General features: G+C 37.4%; 1 protein-coding gene across 13 annotated transcripts; it reads right to left on the bottom strand.

The window, feature by feature from the left end:
• Positions 1 to 312: 312 nt before the first annotated feature.
• On the bottom strand, positions 313 to 21,320 carry TEX9 (testis expressed 9). Of its 13 annotated transcripts, none has more exons than XM_090148826.1 (13): positions 20,636 to 20,945; positions 20,466 to 20,551; positions 19,352 to 19,415; positions 17,839 to 17,906; positions 14,489 to 14,537; positions 13,407 to 13,492; positions 11,959 to 12,140; positions 9,494 to 9,576; positions 7,045 to 7,218; positions 5,240 to 5,374; positions 4,622 to 4,756; positions 1,439 to 1,681; positions 1,244 to 1,332 (listed from the first exon to the last, which is right to left on the bottom strand). In XM_090148826.1, exons 1-12 carry the CDS (start codon positions 20,843 to 20,845, stop codon positions 1,469 to 1,471), a joined length of 1,485 nt encoding a protein of 494 aa, XP_090004952.1. In that variant the 5' UTR covers positions 20,846 to 20,945; the 3' UTR covers positions 1,244 to 1,332; positions 1,439 to 1,468. The 13 variants fall into 13 exon arrangements, with proteins under 13 accessions (XP_090004949.1, XP_090004950.1, XP_090004959.1 ...); XM_090148832.1 differs by having other exon boundaries at positions 1,439 to 1,546; positions 17,839 to 17,909; XM_090148825.1 differs by having other exon boundaries at positions 17,839 to 17,909.
• Between the last annotated feature and the right edge of the window lie 4,943 nt (positions 21,321 to 26,263).

Genomic DNA, 26,263 nt, shown 5'->3' on the forward strand with positions numbered 1-26,263 from the left:
GAACTTGTTTTTATTCTCATAAAAATCTCCATTTTAAGTCTGGAGTTCTGAACTGAAGAATGGCTCATCTTATTTAAATGCACTTAAGTTTTTCAGGAATAAATTGCTACAGATTTCTCAATAATCTATCAGCTACATAATATGACTGAGTCAGTGATGAAGCAATGTTTGAAAATGTTTTCTTCAGCCACACTACAGAAACCTGAAGTAGTGTAAGTTCAGATGGGTATCACATGACAGACAATACGATTATCTTAATGCACTGTTTCTGTTTGTAAGTTAAAGAAGTATCTACATTTGCATTGTACTATTAAATTACTAATCTAAAGGTAGGTAATATAAATCACTAATGGTAGATCAGAATTACTTTTTCCACTGCTAGTTCACGTGACTTTGCTAGTAAAATCTGAGATGTAATTCTCATTTTGAGGTCAGTCATAGAATGATAGAATTGCTCAGGTTGGAAAAGACCTTAAAGATCATCAAGTCCAACCATGACCTAACCATATTACCGTAACAATCCTCCGCTAAATCACATCCCTGAGCACCACATCCAAATGGTTTTTAAGCACATCCAGGGATGGTGACTCAACCACCTCCCTGGGGAGCCTATTCCAGCGTTTAACCACCCTATCTGTAAAGAAGTTTTTCCTGATATCCAACCTAAACTTACCCTGGTGCAACTGGAGGCCATTTCCCCTTGTCCTGTCACATGTGAGAAGAGATCAACCCCACTCTCACTATAAGCACCTTTCAGAGTCATTGCTAATTGCCTCACTTCAGCACATAAACAAACTTTGTGTGTCACATTTCTACTAAATCACTCTCAGGGAGGAATCCACTGAAGTAGCTGAGGTTTAACAAAGCTTCACCAGCACGGGCTTTTATTACTCTTGTTTATTAGTGTACATCATCTGCTTAGCTCATCTACACCCACATTTTTATTTATTACTTGGTTATAATGATGAGATAATAAAATCAGGAAACAATGCATGTAGAGCGCTTGTGATATGGAGCCATCACTGCTGACTGTATCCATTACCAGTATCTAGTGAGCACAGAAATATATAAATATTTATATATACTTTTTTTTTTACCTTGACTAAATAAATTAGGAACTTTCAAACAATAAGCTGTATTAGATTATAGTAATTCTGGCTTCTCTTTAGACTGAATGTTACCTTATTTAACAGTTTTGAATGCTAAAAAACAGAAGAACAGATAACAAAGTTCACCTGCTCTCTGTGCCTCTTGGCTCCTTATAGAACAGTTGGGCTTGGAACTTCACAGGAAATCTGTATTGCATGTGACATTCCAAAGCAACCTATCAGGCTTTTAAAAGTGAAATAATTTCAACGTGAGCAGAATCACCAAAATCCATTCTCTGAGATATATTTGTTAACTATTAACATACACTCCTAGTGCCAAAACAACGTACCGTCTGTTTTGTATTTCAAACAAGTTTGAATCAATCATTTCCCCACTCAAGAGCTTTCATGAATTCCTCTTCAGTAAAAGAAAGCATCCTAGCAGCTTCAATGTGCATCTCAAAAGAAATAAAAAATAAATCAGGAGCAGAAGATAAAGCAGCATGAATGACAAACACAAAGACCTGCATGACTGAAAGGGGCTTCACATCGATTCTCTGTGGTTCCACACTGTGGTTCTGATGGAGGCTCACCTGTTTAAGATGAAGTTGCTATTCATATTTTTTGCAACAGTTTGATCTTATAATGTGAGGATTGTGATAAATTTTATAGTTAATATTGCATCTTCAGCTCTAATAAAAGGATCAATGACTTCTCTTAATTCTTTGTATAGCTTCAAATATATATTTTTAATGGAGCATAGAAATTACTGGAAAACTGACAATTCCTGTGTCCTCTTAAAAAATACATAAGAAATGTTGTATGCTTTCTTACAAGCTGATCAATATTCAGCTAAATTTAAAGCTATACAAATCAAATGTGTCACTAAGATTCAGTCAGAGTAGTAGTGCTGCTAAATGTATGATTTAATGTTAAATTAGTATTTTAGCAAAAGGATTCCTAATTAGTATAATCAACATAAAGCAAAGCATTAAATGAATACACCTTGCTGAGAGATGGCTGGAGCTGATTACCCTTTGCTGTGTTGCTGTAAGTCATGCTGTACAGAGATGGTCCATTATGGCACATATATGTAGGAAATAGAACATTGCTTTGAGTGGAACAAACAGAATTTTAAGATTACTACAGGGCTGCTTTGTGATTAAAAATTATAATAGTCCTCAAGAATGTCATCAAGGTGACTGAGGAGAAAACAAGGACTTTCAGGCCAATGTATTTGCACAGAGCTATCACTCAAAAATGAGCAGCAGCCAGAAAGCCCTGGAAGTTCACTGCTTTGCAGCTGCTGTCACAGTAAACATCACAGATATGCCACATGTCCTCATCCCCCTCATCCTCATCCCTTATCAACATTTCAAGTGGCAAGGAAGGTGTCCTGGCTAAACAGTTCTTAGATTGTATTTTTTAAACATGAGAACTGTTTTGAAGGAAACAGGAACAGTTCACATCTACAAGGTGTCTGATTTTTCCCTATAAACGTACAGACGCCTTGTTGGTTCCAAACAATGCCTACTAAGCATATATAATTCCCACAGATAGCCTGAAACTCAGGTTTAGTTCCTCTAGATCCCTTATAAAACTAAGATCTTCCATGATCTTGAGACAAGCAGAGGATGGTCTAAAGACCAGTTTGAATACCAGCAACTACTCGCTGGCAGCTGCAACTCATCCTGCTAATGGATATTTAATACTTTTTGGGTGGGTTTTTTTTCTTCTACTATTCTTCATGCAGTAATATATCCTCATCTTCAGGTGAGGTGCATGTGAATCCATGAATATACTACACAAGTGAGTCAGGCTAGGTTTTCCTTAATTCAACAACAGGCTGCTGTGAAATGAAATTAAGTTCTTCTGATGATTATGTATATTGGTGTCATGTGAGCTTAGCTGCCTTTCCTAGTTCCTTCTGCTGGGAGGGATAAAGGCAGCATTTAGTATCGTTCTCAGGTTCTTCAATCCCCTGCCTGTTCTGAAAGGACAGCAACTAGCAGCAATCTTTTTCTGTGAGTATATGTTTTTATTAACAGAAGGGAAATGGTTTCTTCTATTATCTACAGTTTTGATATGGTATTAATAATTTTTTTATTTAAGTTTTGTGAAGCTTATCTGATGCTGATTTTGGTTCAGTCAAATGCTGTTCCTTGGTGCTCCTTTCAGTGAATTGGTGTTCTAGAGAATGAGGTAGCTCACATATAGAGTATCTGTTGTGTGAATGCTGTGGTTTTTTCATTCTCAAAATAACTTTAGAGAGTTAAGAGAGCAAGACAAGGCTAAATTAACACTATTTCCAACGTTTCTTCTTAGTTCTGGTGCGGTCAGAAAAATTCATTTACTGAGCAGCCCCAGTTGTTTTTATTCCTATTACCTGTCCTCCTTTGTTCTGTATAGGAGATGTATTCAAAATCCCAGGGTGTGTTTCTATGGTGTGGTTCTCTGTTCTTGAGATAAGTATGTGCAGTCTGTATTATGAAGTTGCCACTTCATACAGAACTGTTCTTTCTCTATGGAGGCTCAGCAAGTTCAAGTGTTTACTAATTGTCATGTTCTCACTGCAGTAAAGGGTAAATGTTCTATTTTCTTATTGTAAAGGCATCTTCTAATATGCTTCTGTTCAAGTCACCATTCCTTGCTTTCTTTATCTGATAGCTTTGGTTTGTGAGTGCAAAAAGATACTTCTCATTCTACTATGCTGTTCGGTGCTTTGCATCAGTAAAGATTCAGCACTAAGCAAATGTGAACCACTGTAAAATTAAGAACATATTTACACTATTCTGAGGCATTTAGCTCTGCAAGTCTTCTGTGCAGCATCAGAAAGAAAATTGCATTAGGATTGGATGCAGTCAATCTTTTAAGCAAAAGCTGTGTTGGAAGTGTAAGATCTAAATGCATCAGTAAATGGAAAGATTTTTTTTTATTTTGGTAACATCTTTTAGAACATACTCTTTTCATTTCAATTTGCTTTCATCAAAACCTACAGGGTCTTTCACTTTGTTCCAGATCTGTACATGTACAGAACACTTCAGAATACAAGTACCAAGAGGCAGTATTAATAGAGAAGGGCATACTTTGAGAACCCAGGAAAAACACGGGGCTGAAATGTAATGGCTTAACTGTGAGAGAGCGCTAAAGGTACAGCTGTTGACAGAATAAGAAACATGCTGGAGAAAAAGAGACAACAAAAACTAAATGCTAAAATGAATTGCATTGATGCAGCACCACAGGGAGCTGCTTGCAGGTACTACCTGAACAGTATTTTTTTTCTTAAACAAACAGATACTCTTGGTCTCAAAGCTCGTCAGTGGTAATCTTTCACCGTGACAGGATATGTTCCAAGTTAGGAATTCAGCCAATTCCAAAGAGGATGTTTGTGATGTGTACTAATGAAAGTGAAGCAGCTGCTCCATTGCATTGAAAATTCCTGTTCTTGGGGCTGTGGTTTATGTGAGTGCATTACTTGAAAACAGATAAGTTTAGCTAAGTTATTTGAAAGACAACAATATTTAGGTTCTTACCTTTTGTCTCTTTAAAATATCAATTAACTTCAGCTGCTTTTTGAAAGCTGTTATTAGTTCTCCTTTTTGTTTCTGCAGTTTCTTGTTTTCTGCTTTTAATTCTTCAATTGTTTTGAGTCCTTGGTTAGCTACATCCTGCCATGGGAAGGCAAGAAATGTATTATTCGTTAAGTAAAGCTTTAACCAGAGAAACTTGGTGTAACATAAATGGCAGATGTTAGCCACATGACATGTCAGGAAATAATGGATGCCTTAAAATATTCCCTCACCAAAACTTAATAAAAACTCAAAAGAGGGCATTTACTGGCTTATAACAAGTTAGATTAATATTGCAGTTTGCCTGTGTACTTATTAGGTGTTTAAGTGTATCCCCCTCTCTGTCTAGGCACATCTAATTTAAAAAAAGAGGGGCAGACAGGCTCTGATTTTATTCTATGCATCCCTTCCTGCAGTATTATCAGTAGAAATAAGTTACCAGGCCCCTTGCTGATCTGTTTGTTGTAAGTTACTTCTGGGGTAGCTTGTAAAAGATGGCATACTTCCAAAGCTGATCAAGCCTCTGGGCTCCTTCTAGCATTACTAAATAATCACAGACTTTGTTTTTCTAAGCCACTGTACCTTGTTACTTTGCTTCAGTTTATTCACCTCTGCTTTATACCTTTCTGCTTCTTCCAGGGCCCTATTTAAGCGAACCTCTGTTGCACTTTGACTGCTTGCAGCTTGTTTTTGTACACGCTTTAAATTCTCTAATTCCTATATGGGAAGCAAAGGATAAAAACAAACATTATGAATCGTGGTATTTTAAGGTGTGCTACAAAAGCAAGACATTTACAGCAATGGTCATCCATGAGAATTTGAGTGGATTTCTGTGGCCTGCAAACAGAATCAAATAACATCAATTTCACTTCTTTGATGTCCTTTTTCTTTCACCTTATACATCTTGAAAATGAGTCTGTCTTTCTAAAAATCTCTTAACGTTCCCTTAAATGTATTGTGGAACTGATCATGTAAGACTATGGGATTGACTGGAAAAAAATAAGTTGTATGCCCAGTTTAAAAAATGGGAAGTGCTGCTGCATCCAACCTGGAGCAGATTTTGGAACAGCAACTGGAATTGCAGCTCTTTTTTTACCTCTTTTTCTCACAGATTATCACATGTAATTAACAACAAGAAGTTAAAACAGCCTGCTTAAGATGCCTCAGGGCAGTAACTATTTCATCTAGCTGAAAATAGTTCATCAAGTGTTTATGGCAACAATCAAAACAGTTCCCTCTCATCTCTGATAAGTATTAGTGCTGCAAGTCAGGAAATAAGGAAAAGAGACCAAGCTGAGAAACAGTAATGAGATTAAAGGTTGGGGAATATAGATAAGAGACAAAGTAGAAGAAATAAGCAGTTCTGGCAGAAAGAGCACGTCTTGTCACTTGTGAAAAAGAAACAGACTTTTTTTTTTTTTAAGAAAAAAGCCTATCAAACTTTAGGTACATAAAGACATTCTGTTAACATTCTGTAACCAGGGGAAGGGGCTGGCCTTTTTGTTAGCCTTCAGGCTCTCTTGTTTCTGAATTGCCTTTCTCCACCCTTCCTTCTCAGTATTTTATAGTAGTACCATTATTTGTCATGATCAAATCTAGTAAAAAACCTTGTCAGCTTCTAGAAAATGCACCAGATTAGGAATAACTGAAGCAAGTGAGGGAAATCCCAAGCAAAGGCAACTGAAGAAAGAGACCATGTTCTGTACAGTGTATTCTGTCTTCCCAATGTTTTGAATCAAACATTCTTCTGGTTACATTATATGTACCAACTGGAATATTACATGATTTTCTTGTCAACCTCTCCAGCTCTCAGCAATTACAGAAAAATACACACTGCTCTTAAATTAAGTTCCAAACAAACAAAGCTGGGTTTAAGGCTGTCTGCTCTGACCTGGCAGATTAATGGTGATACATCCAACCTGCAGTGGCTGGTCTACACACAGACTGTTTCACAGAACAAAGAGCCACCCTTTCCTCTACTTGTAGTTTTGTTTTGTTTTTGAAACTTTCAGCAAGTTCTGCAATTTACACCAAAGCTATCATTACAAGAACTAATTTTTAACAAGTAAAATCAGAAAAATTTGCTTGTATTTTTCATGACTTTATGGATTTGATGGTAGTTTCTGAAAAGGTTGCTTTGTCTCTTGCATATCTTTTGCTAAAATATAGAGTATGATTGTAGAAGCAGAAAAAAAGCAAGTAGCAAAATTGATCATTTCTCCCTCTTACAAAGTGATTAAACACTTCAAAATACAATTTCTAAAGCTGTTTTTGGAGATTGAGATCTGAATGGGATTGCTGGATATGAATCTGTTGAACTTGTCTGAAGGGACTAATCTGATGATTTTCCCCCATTGTGAGATAAATAACACTAATATCTGCAATACCTTTTCTAGTGCAACCACCTCTTGCTGTAATCCTTCGCATTTTTTGCTTGCTTCTTGTGATAACATCTTGTATTTCTCAGTCTGAGACTGCTGCACGCTGATCTTTCGTTGCAGTCTCGTCCTTTCTTCTTCGGTATCTTTAAGCTGAGATTTTAAATTCTGATTTTCATCATCCTGTTTGTCAGCAGTTAGCAAAAACAAACAAAACTTTGCAGGAGAAAAATGTGATAGCAATATATTTGCACATTTATTTACAAAATATACACTGCAGATATAAAGATTATCATTTTCGAAAAGTGCTGTTATTTTAAAATATTGAGATGCTTCATGGTGGATTTCATGATAGATGTGAAGACAAACTAAGAAAACAAACCTTTTGTAGCAGGGCAGTGCTACAAAAAAAACTGTATATTTTTCTCCTCATGTAATTTTCTGCAGTCTTCTATTTCAGACTGTCCTGTGGTAATATGTAAAACATTTAATCCCCCATCATTCAAAGGGTGCGAGAACAAAATAATAATTTGAATAACAAAATGAATAATGGCACGTAGACATTTTGTGATTTCTTGCGAGAAGAGCTAAATGTATTTTTGAGCATTAGGAAAAATTCTAGGAAAATTAGAAAATATAATTACTAATAAATCAGTTTCTTATGTTTGAAGGGATTATCTGGTTTTGACTGAAAAGTAAGCTAATGTTCCTGGATATGTCAAATCCAAGTTTGTCTTACCATCAAGGGAATCCTGTATTAGCTTCGTGACCTAATGGCAATTACAGCCCACATTAAGCCTTATAATTCAAAGACATTCTACTTTTATAACCTTTTAAATACTGTAAGCGAATTCTAATGTAGATTATCTCAGAGATATATTACATCCTTCATTTCTTTAATAGAAAGAAATCAAGGCACGTACAGAAAACGAGTTTCTGTAAAAACAAGTCTCTCCCTACCCTACCATCCTAAAAACCTTGCATGAATACGTACTTCTCACATGGGAAATGTGTGCTTTATCCTAAGTGTTCAATGACCACAAACACCTCAAACTTCCACTTCTGGATGTTTCAAACAGGCTTCCTTATAAAATAGTTGTGAATTTGCCAATAGGAGAATTATGTGATAATATAATAAAGTTATTTCCACACCACAGAATCTAGTACCCAAAATGATGCATAGTGTGATGGAAGCAAAAGTACAATGTTTTCTTCTGTCACCTGCTACAGTAACCAAACTTCATAGAGTTCTGGGCATGGAACAGTGAAGTTCATTGCTGCTGACAAAATGCTATTTGATTTGAAAGTGAAAATGTCTTTTAAAATCTGATGTTAATACATTTGGATCACAGCAGAGATATATGAAAATGCAGAAGCAGCTGCACTGAAACAAATGAAATACAGTAATGAGTACGAATTCAGAAAATACTACTTCTAAAATTTTTCTTGAGGTATCTATCTCCAAGAAAAAGAAATAAATAGTGTCATGTTCTTTAACTCTAAATCAAAACCTTGAGAGAAAACACATGGGTGGTTTGTCATATGTCCTGAATGTCATAATCAAATTTGTCCTGGGGGACAGGAGGGAAAAAACGTTCTGAAATCAATGGACCATAACTAACCATCATCTAATTGTGAAAAGCAAAAAGTTAGTTCAAAAACCTTGCTTGTTTAGAAATGAGAAACAGGCACTCCCTCTGGCAGAGAGACACAAACTATTACAGGTTTTACATTTTTAGAGGTATCTGAGTATTTCAGACAGTGCAGATTAAAAATCTCACTTGTGGTATGCTCCAGCAGAAACACACCAGTACAGCTTCATCCTGCCTTAAATCTGTAGTCTGATTCACTGAAATATGTAATCCCAAATACAGTCCTTCAGAACAAGTATAATCTTGTGAATGGTGTTTCAATCTGTTTTAATTGAAATATTCCTTTTTAAGTGGATCTCAGAGGAGCTTTTTCCACTTTTGTTTTATTCCCTGCAAGGATCCCCTCAGTACCTGACTAAACTTCTGCAGCTTAACTAATGTCCCATTCCATCTCTCTGCTCCTATTAGCCAGTCCTGGGCAGCACTTGTCTTCTCTGCAAACCAAAAATCTGTACTTGGCTGCTCCTCGTCCTTCTCAGGTAGTGACAGACATGGCACTCTGCAGCAGTGTGTGTCCATAGAGCTGGGCATACCTTCAGCACCAATCATTCTTTCCTGTCTTTTTTATTTTTTCAAGCAGTATGCTTTACTAGTTCTTAGTTCATGTTTATCCAGAAATCACCATTCTAAATTCAAAATTCTTGGGAAATTTAAAAAAAAAAAAAAGCTAATTAAAATTAGAGCCCTGGTTCTTTATTAAATGAAAGGAAAAAATCCCTTAAAAACGTAAATAAAGATGAGGAAATTTATGATTATTTTGTAAAAGGGGGTAGACTCAGGGTTTTTCCACAGATAAGAAAACTTACCTTTCTCCTGCATTCACACATGATGCTATCCAGCTCTTCCTGCATAACATGTAACTTTGCCTTAAGAAACCTGATTTGTGCTTCTGCAGACATAAAAAGTTACACTTAATATCCCTAAGAACTCAGAATTCAATGTAGAAAAGAGACAAGACCAATGTAAGAACAATTCATTTTCTTTTTTGTTTTAAAAAAAAGCATGCTATGTTGACAGTTTAATAAACAGAAATAGGTAAGTTGAAACTAACATTTCTAAATAAATGCTGCAGGTTTCTAATTTGTAGGGAAAGCTTAGGATGAATTTTTATTTTTAATGACTGAAAACAGCACATCTAGAATATAAAAGACTCAATTCTCATAATTGAAAATTTCTGGAACCTTTTGTCATACTGTTCTATATGTTACAGCATGCTTTAAGCTTGAAGTCAAGGAAACTACATCATAAGGCAATTCTACAGTGCAATCAATCTGAAGCTGTGATTTGTGAGTTACAACTAACTTTATGCTGCTCCCAAGGAATTAAATGTAGGCTGCAAACCCCTCCTAATAGATAAATGTCCCCCTACACTTTTTTAAGAACACTTCTAACAATACTTAACCATTTAAGATCCAACACATTCAGAGGGTGTATTTCCCAAATGCAGTATTTTCTCGCTCTGGGGCAGCTAAGAAATATACCAGCGTTGTGACAAAACAAGTGGAGGGGAAGAGAGCAGAGTAGTGGGAGAGAGGGGAGTAGAATTCTTCTACTTCCCATTCCCCACTCTCTCACAGATTCACAAGGAACTCCCTTTGAACTTCCACATGCACAAGGATGGAAACAAAATGAGGATCACGCTGAACAACACAAGAACGGCCACTGTGCACAGCAGGTACAGTGGGAAAAGAATGAAGGAGAGGAGGAGTATATCAGAAGCTGAATGGGAATGGATGGATGGGCACATCTCTTGATTTGCTCTCAGAATTCCGAATGCAGAATTCTAAGTAGAATTGTAGAATTCCTTTTATTTCACACACCTTCCCTTATCAGCCGTACGATGCAGCTGAGGTTGTAACTTCCTGAGCTGCAGACATACTGAAGACATCAAATTTAATTCTCTCATGTACTTCTGTATTACCGTTTCCCTTCTTAAAACACATTATATGTAGGTATTCACAATAGGGCAGGTTACCTAATTCAGTTAGAGACTGTAGAAAAAATACTTTGTTTAGCTTGCTTTAAATCCAACTTAATGTGGTGTTTGCCAGTGTTTTCTGTTACCAAAAAAAAAAAAAAAAAAAAAAAAAGGCAAAAAAACCCGACAAAACAGCCTTCCTTCTACCATTAATGACCTGGCTACAAAATCTTCCTTCAGAGCAAGGGTGGGCCCAGTTCCCCTGTAACAGGGGCTACTTAGTATCTACATCTACTTTCTTGTGATGATTGTAACTGCTCTGTGAGATTTACCCTGCTAATCTGTTCTGCAACAATTTCTTTACCATGTAAAAGGATGAACTGTTGTTGTCTGTGAGGCGTTCAAGGTGTCCTCAACAATCAACAACAAATTTTAGAAGGATAAATCATTCCAAAGTGTTTTCAGTTCACTTCATCGTTGAAGTAACAGAAATAATCCTCACTATTCATGAGTACCAATAACAACTCCCCTTGAGGTGTAAGATTCCACTGCAGAACAAAGCAGTGAAAAAGAACTAAAATAAATAAAAATCTGAGGATCTGTATTAGGAGATTTAAAGTAAGATTTGCACACAATTACATGAGGTTAGAAACCAAGCTAATTCTGTGTAAGCAGGCTTGCTGACACAGAGCTGCTAGATTATATGAGGAGTTTTTCTGCCTTTTTCCATTGCTGCAGTGAATCTGACTTCATGCTTACTTTGTCACTGTAAGAAATGACATAAACCTTTTAACACCCCAGAGCCAAAAAGACAGATGTGCATCATGCTTTTAGCTTCACTGGCAAATGTGGAGTGGGAAGGGAGACTGCCATTTCTAGGACAAAGAAACATTAAGTCAGAGCACGAATATCTGGAGGATCCTCATTCATGCACTGTAACAGCAACATCACTTCATTCAAGCCACTTAATCCACAGATTTGAGGAAAATCTTTTCTCTAAAGGCAGAATTTGCAAAAAACTGAAGTTTGGTTTTTGTTTTTGTTTTTTTTAAAGTATAAGCTTAGCATCATGTATTTTTGCTTCCTGTGTTATCCATATATTCAACATTTTTAAAGGTTCAGGTGTCTTCTTGGAAAGAAGGAAATCAAGATAAAAAATCTTTTTCCCCAACAATTATTCACATATGACCTCATCTTCCTTTAGGACTACTTAAGAAAAACCTTTTCATTTTAACACAATATAACTTAAGGGCATAAAACTTTCCATATAATTTCTACATAATTTTTTCTTTTTTCCCTCTAGGAGAAATCATTACTAACAGTCAGGGAGTACAAATAACGTATGAAACCTACCTGCTCCAATTTCACTTGCAGTGTTTGGAATAATATCATCATCCAGACAATCTGGCAAGCCTCCTTTCTCTACTTTTCCTTCAATTTCACTCACTGTTTTTGCTAAAGAAAAACCAGTGCAATCCTCCAACACTGTAACATCGTCAGTGTTTCCATTTTGTGTTTCCAGATTGATTTCAGAACTAAAATCAAGCAAAAAGAAAACAAAACAAAAACCAAAAACCCAAGCACTTTTTATATTTATAATATAAAGCAAAAATTACAGAAATATAGTATTTGCTGTATCTAATGCAACTTCATTGCTTGCTCTCACAAAAACTAATCAATGCTAAATTCTCATTTTCTTTATGTAAAATACTATCATCTTCCACATGACTACAACAGCCTATGTATCATAATGTAGAAGCAGATAAATTACTATTTTCTACAAAGATGATTTTAGTACCGTCTCTTTCTCGTCCAACAATTTCCTACCTCAGAGTAGGGGAAAGGACTTTAGGACTTAACTACTGTCTTAAATTTCAATTTTTTCCCTTGTCTGTTAGCTTCTGTATCTTATGTTTGGATAGGAAAGTTCACTAATCCTAGAAGTTGCAAATGTTAGTTTTTATAACAGCTGTGAACACAATGTATACAACACAGATGCTACATAGGTCACCTTCTCCTATAACTTTGAGTTCACTTACTTGTTATGCACCTGTGCAACTCTATTCCTAAATCTCATGATATGGTGCCAGCACAACAACCTCAGTGTAATCAAGGAGGTAGAAAGGGTCCACAAGTGACTCCCATGTCCCAGAAGACATTCTTGGCCTGTACTGATTCCGTGCTCTGTCACTCTGCAGACCATTTTTATCCTATTTTGGTATGTGTCCACACTTTCTCTTGTGGCAGTTTTCATTTGATCTCAGGATTTTATCCACAAACATTCTTCTGTTATTTCTCTACTCTTCTGTTCAGAACCCAATTGGTCTTATGACCTTGAATTTGCTATCAGGGATAGCGGTTCAGCAAAAACTGAAAACCCCAGAAAGCTGTGGTACTGCTACTGACTTTCTCTAGTTCTGTAACCCCCTAGATTCACCAAAATAGCAGAGAAGCTAGAAGGCCTCGTGTTTCCCATAACAAGTCTGATCACAAATTATCCTGCACCACTGGTGTGAATTCTATTTGCCCCAGATGCGCTTTGAGGGTGCTCATTGGGCATCCTTTTACTGACTGAGTTAACAGAGTTTACCTTTGTCAGCCTCCAGAAAAGCTTGAGTGGAGGTGAGTTGAGGTGACCAGAAAGCTACCTGGGGGAGCTGACTACAGACATAATTTGGTGCGTTTCGTCATACAGACATATATATAAATGTAGAAGCATGTATGAATAAAAACACCCTGCTAAGACAAAAACAAAAACAAAATTCTTGATTACAACCAACAACAAAACACACGCGTAATACCTTGAAGTTATTCTTTTCCCTTTATTTCCAGAATATGTCCTGTTCTGAACCATGGATGCAGGAGCACATTTCTTTTTGTTTGATGGCTGTAAAATTTCCCAGAAAACAGGGATTTTTGTTAGTTAATAATTACTTTTTGCTAGTGTGTATTTTGTTTTTTTTATTTCCCCCCTTTTTCATGTATTCAAGCCCAACATATGATTTCCAAAGTCTCAGTATCTTAGATTTATTCAGTTTTATTTGTACTAGTCATTCTCTTGCATATTTTATGCCTTATGCCCAAATTATATACATTGAAACATTACTACCTTGTAGGATCTTTTTCAGATGCACTCATAATAAATAATAAATTAATAGATGATAAGGCTCCCAGGTATTATCAAGTTACTAACTATTTGCTGTGAACTGTGCTTCTTTGAACACTGTTTATCATGTCTTCAAAAATGCCTTTAAAAAAAAAAATAGTACTGTTGTAATCTTAAGTTCCCTACAGAAAGATCTAAGAACATTTTGTTTCTTTCACCCAAGTAAATGATCTTCAAAAATGAGTCTACTGTACTCTGATAAATAAGTGTGAAGACCATTCTGGAAACTTTGTCTGCTAAAAAACTCAATGTAATTCTAATTGGAGACCAGCAAGTTACATTAGTTTGTTCCTAATTTAAATCTCCCTTTTCTATTACATTTTCCATCCTGTATTAAATTCTCTTGACTACAAAAAGACTGAAGAACTGCCTTTGGTATTATACTGGGGAAAGGAAGAAATGAATGTTCTAATGTTTTGTACTTAAAGTGCTTAAATCAATGTTCAAAACACTGAGCGCTTCTGACAAGTGACAGATAAGCTTTTACAGAAGAGAAATTTAAAATACAAAAATGAAATATAGGGGAAGCCTACTTATCCAATGGTGGAGCTGCAGAAGAAAGTATTGGAGATGCTGCTCCATCTGTCCCTGTAGCAGTCTGCTCTGAGCACTCTTTCCCTCAGGCTCCCTACCCATGTAAGCCCCAGATAGCATGGCCTCAAAAACAGAAGTAATAGGCAGAAGCAAAACTAGTTAGAATAATTTTGAGTTTGATACCTTGGTATGAGAGTGTGTAAGAGATGAAACTTTGAGAAAGAGTGGATCTCTGCAGGAAAAAAAATAAGTTCATTGAGTACATATAGCAAAAATGTTGATTTTTGTGATAACAATCCACCATCATCTGAATTAGGAGAGTAACATTAGATATGTATGTCTACCATCAGCAGTATGTAGGAACATATGCCAGGTCCAGTCATAAATTCAGTCTCATTCTCATTTCCATTCTATCTCATTTGCTACACAAGTCACCTGAGGAGTCTACTATAATTATTCCATTATGGTCTCCAACACTACAGTTTGCTTATGTACTGGAATCTGAATCTCATCTCTTGCAGTGCAGGTAACTGCAGCAAATACAACCAGTGATTCCCTGTACCAGGGAGCACTTAGCTAGTGTATGGAAGGAGCCTTAACAGCTTCAGCAGGAGAGACAGGCAAGAGGACCAAAGATCACCAGCAGTTCAGTGACTCATATGCTCATCTGACGTTCCAATAAGTGAATTAATGCAAAACAATAAAGATATAGGCCTGTGTTCTCTACCTCTGAGAATGGAAATGCTTAAATTGCCTGTTGGCAGTTGACAGGGACTGTGGAATAAATGGAAGATGGGAGCAATTTATTTAAAGTAAGTTTTTAAAGTTTCTCAATTTCCTCTGAAATATATATTGCCAATACTGTATTCATTTTATAGATTTGGGTGGGGGAGGCATGAATGAAAGAGTAGCTTTCTTATCTATTTATTTGGCTGAAAACCAAATTTCAGGTTAAATGATTATTTTGGAAGACAGCAGAAAATTTTAGCATGTTGTGTACTATTCAAGTTTCATGTCAGATGTACAATTTCTTTGTTTTCAGAGTCATGTAGATCTCTATCAATCCCATGAATGATTACCTTTTTCTACCACTTTTTACAGCTTCTAACTCCTCAATTAACATAAGTTTATATTTGTAATAAATTTTAAATTTTAGGCATATTAAGTCACCTCAGTATTTTGGTCCAGCTGATCTAGACAAATATTAGGTTTTGCCTTTAAAAAATTTTAGACACCCATTCAACAATAAGAATTATCTGAACAAAGCTCCAGAATGTATTAATACAAAAAAAAAAAAAAAAAAAAAATCCAAACAAAACTAAAACCAGCACGGGAGAAATTATCTGTGTGGCTGGCAACAGACTTTAAGAATAGGATGATTAGTTTTTGTCTATTTACCCTATTTTTCTCACACTCCCTTCCTATTGGCTAGTTTTACAGAGGACGTAGAAAGTGAGGAGTTGTTGCCACAGAAATAACAGTTACATTTTCTGAAAAACATGAAAATACAACATTTAATGCTCAAGAAAACAAAGGATTCTTTTGATCAATAGACTGATCTGGTCCTACAGTGTCCCTTTTCCCCCAGCCTTCCTCATAAAACAAATAAAAACCTCATTGTTCACCAAATTTCTTAAATTTGTTTATCCTTATTAGAATTTTTTCCCCTTCTTTCCCACATCAACACGTTTTTAAAGCCTTGCAATACAGTTCTGTGGTTGCTTGGTAAGTGAAATGAATGTGTAAAACCTGAAAAGGTATAAAAATAGGTAGCTGGACAGTTGCAGTGACACTGAAACAGAAGCTAATGTTTAGCAATTCCATCTCAGCATGTAAATACGAGGTGCATGTGCATGAGCAAACCCTTTGTGTTCGCTAATCCTATTCAAAGCCTGCACCATGCCTGCCCATGCGCACACAGATCCCATCTCTGTGAGCCTGGTGATGCTCTGAAGAGCAAAAGTGTAAACAAAAGCTGATTTCAATGCGGTGTCATTGGAGCTGCTTTGTCTCTAGGTAATTCACATTTCTCTGCAAAAAAATAAGCTATAAAATCTCCTCCATTACGTATTTTAAAATACATCCATAGAGAATGACTTGAATACTTTTGCCTTTTAACATTTCTTATTAATTTTTGCACTTGTCTTTTTTTCTCATTCTATCTCCTACTTAACCTCAATGTTTTCCCTTTGTTCCAGTGTCTCTAGTGTTCATTTTCCATACAGGAAATAATGAAACTTGTTTCAAAAAGATTTTAGATGCTTCCTTTGGATTTATGCATATTTGCTTGCATAATTTTGCAGGAAAAATAAATATCAAATACTTGGAACTAATCTAATTGAATGGCCTCAATGTTCACTCATGGATAATCAGTGTGCCTGATTTCTAACATACGCTTGTATTTTTTTCCACTCCAGCATGGGATTTCAATTCTCTTCTTTCTATGTTTACCAGAACACAGTGCTTGTTTTAAGATCTTTTAATTTATGTAGGTAATTGGTAGATTAGCTGCTGCTCTGATGCACTACTTACCAACATTTTCCAGCACTTCCATTTATTTCAAAAGTACACCACCATGGCTGGTAACTCTCTTTGTAGAGCTGATTCCTCTGATCACATTAATTTGTAAAATTACTCTATAATTCAACTTTGTTTTGAAGTTCATAGAAATCTTCTGTCAAGTATTCAAAATTCAGCCAGCAGAACATAATACTAAAGAGGATCTATGTACTAGAATATGCTTACAATGCAAGACTATACCAATAAGAGATGGTGTATTTTTAATTTGTTTTTTTTCTGACCCTCACAACTTACAGAAACAGCCTCAAAATAGCTCAGAAATAACTGTTACTATAGTAGCAAAGGTTTTTGCTGGTGTACAGGCCTTCATCACAGACTTCTTGACACAAATTTGGTAATATAGTTGATTAGATCCCCATTAAACTGTATATTAGCATATCTCCAACTTAGCCACTTTCAGTGCTACCAATATACACACCTTTGAATAACTGTGTAAATACTGCCAGGTACCACTGTACAGCTAACAGATTTGAACATAGAGGCCCAAACCCACATTTGGGCATATTCTTACACACTAAAGGTATGTAGAGTGTAATTATATCAAAATTCCAGATGGTGGCAGCTGAACGTTTGTATATCTTGGGTTTCTTTGTTGTAGAGGGGTTTTTTGTTGTTGTTTCTTTAAATAGTGCATTTCCTGTTCCACAGCATTTAAGCCAAGTAAAATTAGAATGAAGATAAAAGCTATTTCTTTATAAGCTAAACTGGTTACTTGCATTTTTACAGATACTTGAACTACTTAGTCTCCTAGATAGAATATTTCATCAAAGTTAAGACATCTATGAAAACAAGGAACACTGGTTTAGTATCAGTTGTTTAAAACAATAAGATAATATTTAGACTCCACTAATTCAGTGGTCTATGCTGCAAAGCATGACTAGGACAAGTCAGGGAGTACAGATGATTACCAGAAATTCCCCATGAAATACACATAGCAATTGTAAAGTACATACCTCTGTTTGTCATCTTCACAGTACTTAGTTTGTACTGAAATTGGTCTAGATAGTGTCTCTTGTTGGCTCTTCTTTATTAAGGAAAATAAAGAAGTAAATTTGGGGAGAATATGAACAATAAAAGAGAAATTATATATTCATAAATCACAGTGAAACTATAGTAGACATGGCCACTTATGTCTACTGTAGAAAAGGATTTTTTAAACACAAGAAAAGATAGCTTGAAATCAAAAACCTGCTGCTATCCCCAAATATTTATTTCTGCTTCAGAAAGTGTAACTTAAAACTTCTGCAAACTCATCATCTTAGATGCTGTTATCCTCCCTTTCTCTGAAATGCAGAGGTAGAAATGCATAGCAGTTTGCTGTATTACAGCACAAGCCTTAAATATAAGTCTTCATTCATACAATATAGCCGTAATTCAGACACTGATATGTTATGTTCTTCAGAGAACAATTTAGTCAAACACTAAATGTTGAGATAGCTTCTGTGTTGCTAAGAAACGGTCAGAAAGCATAATCCAGAGCTAAAAGTAGTTATCCTGTTTTCTTTTTTAAATTCTGATTTGTTTTTCTTTTGTTGTTAAATGTGCATCTGTGCAATCAGGCAGTGCTACATGGTTTATTAAGTGTCCCAACAATATTTGATCTGCAGCTGCGTTTAGAGGGGAAAAAAGTGGTTTAGTTGTTGCTGTTTTTCAAAGGAAAGAGACTAGATGCTATTTTGGGTGCTTCATCTGCTTCTGTTCAAACAGCCTCAACTTACCAGAACTCTAGAGGAATGTATGATTTCATAGGACACAAAGAATGAAGTTTAATAAATAGGCAAAATATTTTGGTTTTTAAGCTTTTTTTATTTGAGTGAAACCATATTTTGAACATTTCTAGTAAGAAGGGCACTTTCTCTAAAGGTGTCTTGGGTATAAAACAGATCACCCCAGCTCTCTCTTTTTTTTTATAACTTGACCAATTTTCATATAAAAATTGGCACAAAGCCACACTATTGTTAAAAGATAATACTAACAATAAACAGGAATTTTTCTTCTGTTTTAAGAAAGTTTCCCTTTAACTAAGTACATATTTTCTATTTATATTGCTTATTCTTTGTACTCCTGTCAGCTTCAGCTATGTATTTCACTAGTTATTGCAGCATCTGGTTTTCAAATACCAAAATAGCATTTTATTTAAGACATAAAACCGTCTGCAGAGACTATCCTTAAACATCATATAAAGCTTTCTTAGCTGATCTTATGTATAAGTGCACAAATGTTCTACACAGTTATGTGAATATCCATCTATCTGATGAAATTCTATTAAAAACTATTTCTGCACGTGTTTTTAGTAAAGTTTACAATTTTGAAGGAAGGGGGTTGGGAAAAGGCAAGAAAAGCTTAGATTGAATCTGAAACCAGACTACTTTTAGTTGTCACGTCAAAATAATTTCTTTTGAAACTTGACCCTGCGTCCATGTGAACCAAGGCTGAATTATATAACAGCCAGCATAACCTACTCACCATTACTTCTTCGGTGTGACGCATCAGTTTTTCTCTTTTTGCTTCTAATTCTGCATTCAGTTTCCTGAAAGAGTACAATAACAATGTGTGTCACTGAGTTTCTGAAAGATTTAAAGATGTACATGTGACCCTGTTAGCACCTGCCTGAACTAAGTGAAATGCTAATAACTCCTACAAAGGAGCAGCAAATACTACAGGGTATTATTCAAGTTGATTCATCAGTGTCCTGGCTTTCTATCAAATCTATAGTAATAAAACACCATGTGCACATGTTTAGACTGTAATAGAATCACAGAACGGTTTCAGTTGGAATGAATGCTTAAAGGCCATCTATCCCAACTCCCCTGCACTGAACAGGGACACCTACAGCTCCAGCAGGAGCTCAGAGCCCCTCCAGCCTGACCTTGGGTGTCTCCAGGAATGGGGCATCCACATCTTTAGGCAATTTGTGCCAGTGCCTCACCACCCTTACTGTAAAAACTTCTTCCTTATATCCAGCATAAAACTCCTCTCCTTTAGCGTGAGACCGTTTCCCCTTGTCCTGTCACAGCACACCCTGCTGCTGTGCGTGTCCCCTTCTTTCTTACAGCCCCGTTCAGATACTGAAAGGCCACTCTCAGGTCTCCTCTCCTCCAGGCTGCACAGCCCTTCTGAGACAGAAAGGGTGTCCTCGTTTTCTGTCATGTCACTGCTTAAACCACATCTTACATCCTTAACTCTACAGCACTTCTGTTTTCAGTCACGATCCTGAAGCGTACTTCGAAGCATGGGTTAGAGAAGCAGTGGCGTTCAATGACGTGATTATATAATTAAAACGTGTCACCATATTTACATGCAGGTTAGTAGGACGAGTAACGCCATTTTGTTAAGTAGCAAAACCGAAAGCCCCTGAGCGAAGCGATGCCCGGCGCGGTGCACAGCCGCCCCGGGGTTCCCGCACGGCACGGTGATGGATGGAAAGAAGTCACAGCTTTCTCAGCGCGCTCCGGGACGAGCGCTTCAGAGATTCAGACGGCGGGACCGATTCGTCGCCAGCCCGCAGCGAGCGGAGCCGGGGCTGCGAGCAGGGATCGCCGCCAGCAGGGATTGCCGCCGCCCCCCGGCCGCCCCTTACTTGTAGCGCTCCTCCCGCTCCAGCAGCTCGCCGCTCACCGCGCCGCTCCCGGCGGGCACCGAGGGGCCGCCCGGCGCTCTGCACACCTGCAATGAGGCGACTCAGCGTGCGGCCCGCACCCACCGCACCGCACCGCTTCCCGCCTCCCCGCGTCCAAACCGCCGCCTTACCCGCGACAGGCCGCTGCCGCCCGCCGCCATTTTATTCGCGCGCAGGCTGCCGCGCGGCGTCGCCTTCTCCACGGCAACCGGCCGTCCCCGCTCGTCCCACGTCCTCTCCGCCGCGGTGGGCCGAGGCACGGCTTTCTTTTCTCCTCGCCGCGGTCCGTAGCCCTTGGCAAGCCTCTCCTGGCGCCGCTGGGTTTCGAGCGGCGGCCACATTTCAGACCTTGGTGCCAAGTGAAGCGATTGGTCACGCGTCCCCTCTCGCGCGCCGTGTGGAAGCCCTGTGGCAGAGCCCGCAGCCCGAGGGCGCGGGGGGACGGAGCCCTGCGCAGGGGCCCGAGTGTCACTGGGCTGCCGGCCGTGGGGTGAGAAAGAAGGGACGCGGTCTGAGGTGCCATTATACGCGACATTGCACTAAATGTTTATTACTTCTCTTCCCCTCGAGCCTTTTGGCGTTGCCTGTGGTTTTGACATCGTTCCACGATGGCAGTTGTTTCAGTCCTACCCCACGGATTGTTCTTTTGCTCTCTCATCTGTGTGTTTTATGGCCTCTTTAGCCTTGTCCTCTTGTTTTTCACCTCCACACTGTTCGGTTTCGTTGCATTTCTCCCTGTCACCCACTGCTTCGTTCCCTTTTTCACACATGGCTCTCCCCTTCATCTGCTCATTCAGTGATATTTCCTTTCACTTGTTTCTAGATGATGATGCCCCTCTGTATGATGGTTGATTCCCTCATTGGCAGCCCTTGAGTCCTGCACTGATCCGTACGCTGCAGCTCTGAGGAAGAATCAGAAACGCACCATACTGAGCAACACTGAGTTCCAGAACATACCAGTTCAGAGGTATGGATCCAGATGGCCTTAACAGGGTCAGTTCATCAGCATTTCTGTCTGTCTTTGCGCACAAACATACATACAGCCACATATGCACCAGGGGAGATTCAGGTTGGACGTTAGGAAGTACTGCTTCTCTGAAAGAGTGGTCAGGCACTGGAATTGGCTGCCCAGGCAGGTGGTGGAGTCACCGACCCTGGAGGTGTTTAAGGAATGTTTAGACATTGTGTTGAGGGACATTGCTTAGTGAGAACTATTGCTGATAGGTGAATGGTTGGATGGGATGATCTTGTAGGTCTTTTCCAACTTTGGTCACTCTTCTATTATACGTATATGTGGATATCTATATAGCGACAGTAATACAGCTCTATACATTCAATTATATAGACTGTATGTGATTTCAATGAAGAAGTTTGCAAGGGGGAATTCATAAAGGCTTGCTTGACTGAATGTAGAGACTGTGCATAGTTGAAGGCTTTCTGTGGATGTATTAGTTGAAAAAACAGAAGTGCATGGAGGAGATTAACTTAGAGTTCTGAGACATGAAGTGTAATGGGATAAATGGGAATGAAATGAAAGACGGGACAAATGTGATTAGCAGAAGGAAAAAAAAAAAAGCAGTTAACAATATAGAAAATGAAAGTTCTTGAGGATAACATTGGTATTGATATGGGAAAATAAGTTGAGCCTTTGAAAAAAAGTTACAGAGCTTCGGGAAAAAATAATCAGTTAAGAAGTCAATCCATTACAGTTATTTTTTTGACTGATAAGAATAGCAATAGGTTAGTGGTGGCCTTTTAAAAAATGACATGCTTAACTCAGAGTTAAGCTTTTGATTGGGAGAAAGAAGGAAGAGAGATGGCAACTGTAGAAACCAGACCTCCACAGAGGGAAGGATAGATTTTGTTAAGTAGTAAGTTGTTGATTCCAAGAGAGATTAAACATGATAATCTCTATAAATTAAGATTAAACCTCTATAGTGAGATATTGGAAGAATTTAAGAGAAACAGAGGAGCTAGAGAATGACAACAAGGGTGGCAGGATGAAAGCTATAAAGGCAGACATGCTCTTTCCAAAAGCAATTAATACTTTTTTTTTTCTTTTTTTTCCCCCGAAGTAGAGTATTTTTTTCTTTTTTTCCAGACTGTAATATTTTAGAAATATACCTGCTGGTTTCGAAGCTCTTATTCGATAAAGCTGTACAATCATGGCAGGCTAAAAATGCCAAAAATACCAGCTAGGGATCTCCAGTAGCTAGATACTCAGGCAACAAAATCACTGGTTGAAATTAAAGAGATTAGAGTCAGTAGTTTTCTAGCCAGCTTTTAGCTAACTTCTAATAAACAAATGAGGGGTAATTTGTTATATCAAATGATTAAATATGTTAACACTGCAACACAAAGTTCTCTTTGTGTAAAGCCTATGGGAATGATAACATAAACATATACTAAGATCGCAGATTTGCACATTTTTCTATGATTCACAACATGATTTATTTAATATGATTTATTGAAATATTTAAATCCAATCAGTACTGGATTCAACTACCTTTATTTGAAATAATATGAAAAGATTAGTATGTTTATTAAGTGAACTTTTAAAGTATTTCTCCAGAGACTCAGGTAACAGAAATAAGAGATTGTGTTATATTCTTGATCCCTTCATGTTTTATCACTTTTATGTTGATTTCATGCGACTTTAACAGTTGTGGTTAATTCTATAATACTTAGCTGGTAACTGGGTAGAGAATAGGCTTATATCAAAGAGGACAGCCAATAGCTAGATACATACAGAGCTTGAAAAATTTATCATGTTTATCTGCAAAAAAGCACTTGAAAATCTAGCGTTGGTATGGTCTGAGATTTATCTAGCATTTTTTGTTCATAGATTTCCAGTTTCCATTCATTTATTTTCAAAAAGTTAAGCATTGTGATTGTGATATGAAAATGTTTTTGTCATTTTGAAACAAAATGATGATTTCAAATGGATTGATATCTGCCACCATTTTGAGCTATTGCTGGGACCTATTGCTAGTATCTCTCCATGATATTAAAGGTAACACATCTTCATTCTTCTGTGGTTTTTAAATGTTTCATATTTTTCTTTATTTTAGAAGGTTTCAGTAGGTCTCAGAATTACATGGCTCTAACAAAAATGCATGCATTACAAGTTAAGTGGTCGCTGCATTGTTGATCTTTCAGCAAAGGAGCAGGTAGATCATAGAACTGGTAGGAGTGGTTTAGGACAGAAAGCTGTGAATAGCTGTTGTGTTAGGAGAGTTTGTTGCAGAAGACAGATGAGGATCAATATACAGTGTTTATTTTTTATTAGAACAAAGAACAGGCATTATTTAATTGTGACCTATGGCCCTCTTCTGCAGGCACTAATTTCGTAATCTTCCTTCCCTCCTCCAATAAAAATATGAAAGCCTGAGATTTATATATTGAACTTTTCACTATTTTAGATACATTTTTTGTTCATAGTATATTACTGGCTTCATGATTCATTATGTAGACTTTTCCACGCCTCTCATGAAAGTTGTAACATTTTGTAGAGACCTGAGTACTATCAACAGCTAATACTGTAGGAAGACACATGATTTCCATGTGTGTGTTCATTACTTGTCAGAAACAGAGAGACTATAGTATTTTAGGACAACATATTTACAATAGTATTTTAGGGCAGTATATTCTTTCACAAAAATCACTGTAAATGGACTGGGTTAGAGAGCCAGCAACTGATGCAGCTACTCAAGTTGGTATGGTTTTGTTGTTGTTTTTTTAGGGCCATGCTAAACAAATAAATAGTATAAGTAACATCATGTATGTACACAAGTCTTACCATTTTTAGACCAATAATCACATTAAGGGTTTTATGTATTGTCCTTGTTAAGTTGTGGTAGAACTAAATTCAATTCAATTCATATATGAGAGACCTATAGTAAAATACCATCTCTGTTGACTCCAACTCTAGAAGGAAATAGCTTTTACAAGACTCACTGCTGTCTGCTGCACCCTCCATGCTAGGAAAGAGGGATGCTTTACTGAGGCAGTAAAACACAAACTGTATCATTCTCATGTGTATGCAAGTTTCTTTGACCAGGACAGTCTGTACTGCTTAGATTACCCTGCTCTGGTTAAGCACTCATGAATAGACTGTTTACTGTACTATGTTTACATTCTCAGTTCTGAATACTGTTACTTTTCTCAGTCAACACCCACGTTTTTAGGCAAGTGAATCCAAAGCAATCCAATCCACTCTCAAAGAAGATCTGTGTTCCTGGGGCTGCCTCTGTTGCAGCACTGTACCCCACAACACTGCCATATCTTGTCGTGCACGTGACATAAGCTGCCGTTCACACCATGCCTCTTATCTGCATGCTTCACAAGCAGGGCATGCACAGGGAGTCTTGCACAGAACAAAAACCACAGCTTGAGCAGGCTGAACCAAGTAATAAGGAAGTAAAGCAGAGACAGGCTGACTGCAGCACACACGGATAGGCAAGTTAGCAGGCAATTTTTGTCTACCATCTATCTATCTAGCCTTCCTAAGTGTACCACAGCTTAAGTGTATTGCTGTAACCTAAGCCACTGTAACACTTACATCCCCTTTCACACTTCAATAGTTTTCCTGTTTTACATTTCTGCTTCATTTTTCTACCTCCAATTGTCTAGAGGGGTAAGAAGGAAAAGGATAATTTTTGAGTGAACTGTAAATGAAATTCAATACTTTCTTTTCTGAAAAGTCAATTTTTATTTTTATTTTTTAGCTCCAAATACCTTAATTTTTACTTTCAAAGATACAGTTGGTATATTGTATTTCTATTGTGTGAAGTTCTTTAGTGGAAATAACAACCAATCCTGAACTCTCCCCAATATATAATTCTTGTCCTATTTCAGAGAAAATAACAGTGCAAACTCATGTACAGCATTTTCAGACACAAGTGCAGTGGTGAGATCTAGACAATTTGTAGCTATTAAATCAATAATCCAGACACAGAGGGAATTCCTCAGACTTACACAGCTGCTGTGTTGTTTTTTTCCCTAATCAATAATAATAATCCGGCAATGTTTGAAATGGCATAATTGCATATCTGAACATAGTTTTATGCTGATATTTTCTCATGGTTTTCCAATGCCTCTCTAAATTGTAAAGAAGACCAAGTATTATCAATAGCTGTGTATTTCCTATGAAAAAGCTGCTAGCTGTTTGGATATATGAAGTCTGCAAAAAATCTTTGGACCTTACCAACAGATATCCTAGAATGGTTTACTGTCAGTTTAGCCTGTTACTGCATGTTTTGTAGCAGGGTGACACTAATGGATGCTCGTTGTTTATGCATTAAGTGTTGTGTAGCAGAACACAGAGGAGGTATGCATGAACCAAGAACACGGGTTTCAAGGGACAACAGGCCTGGGGGATGGGCAAGCTGTCCTAATAAGTCTTTTCCATCTCCACTGCCTCCAGTTCTGCTTTCATATTGGTTTCAGTTTGGTGGAAATGTTTATTCCGCTTCTAGTGGCTGTGTGGACATACATATACAATATTTAGTTGCTAGGCTATTCTGAATTATTTTTATATAGCTATCACTAACATGTCACTACCATACTGGGGTTTCCAGAATGCCATGTACAAACACAAATGTTTTTCTTTGTTCTTCTCTGTTTTGCTGCAGTATTGAAGCTTACTTATTTCTATGTCATCCTTTCTAACCTAATCCAAACAATAACCTTGGCTCAACAATTTAAACATATTGAATCCCCAGCCAGAGTAGTTTTTCCTAGTAATACTCTGATTACAG

The sequence above is a fragment of the Phasianus colchicus genome, chromosome 12 (genome assembly GCF_987193195.1).
Source record: "Phasianus colchicus chromosome 12, bPhaCol1.hap1.1, whole genome shotgun sequence".
NCBI lineage: Eukaryota > Metazoa > Chordata > Aves > Galliformes > Phasianidae > Phasianus > Phasianus colchicus.

Coding starts and splice junctions, on each gene's coding strand:
- TEX9 (XM_090148822.1), bottom strand. CDS start 21,039: ATGTCGCGTATAATGGCACCTCAGACCGCGTCCCTTCTTTCTCACCCC. Junction 4,757..5,239: donor AACTGAAGCAAAGTAACAAG/GTACAGTGGCTT, acceptor TTCCCATGGCAG/GATGTAGCTAACCAAGGACT. Junction 1,682..4,621: donor ATATTTTAAAGAGACAAAAG/GTAAGAACCTAA, acceptor CATCTTAAACAG/GTGAGCCTCCATCAGAACCA.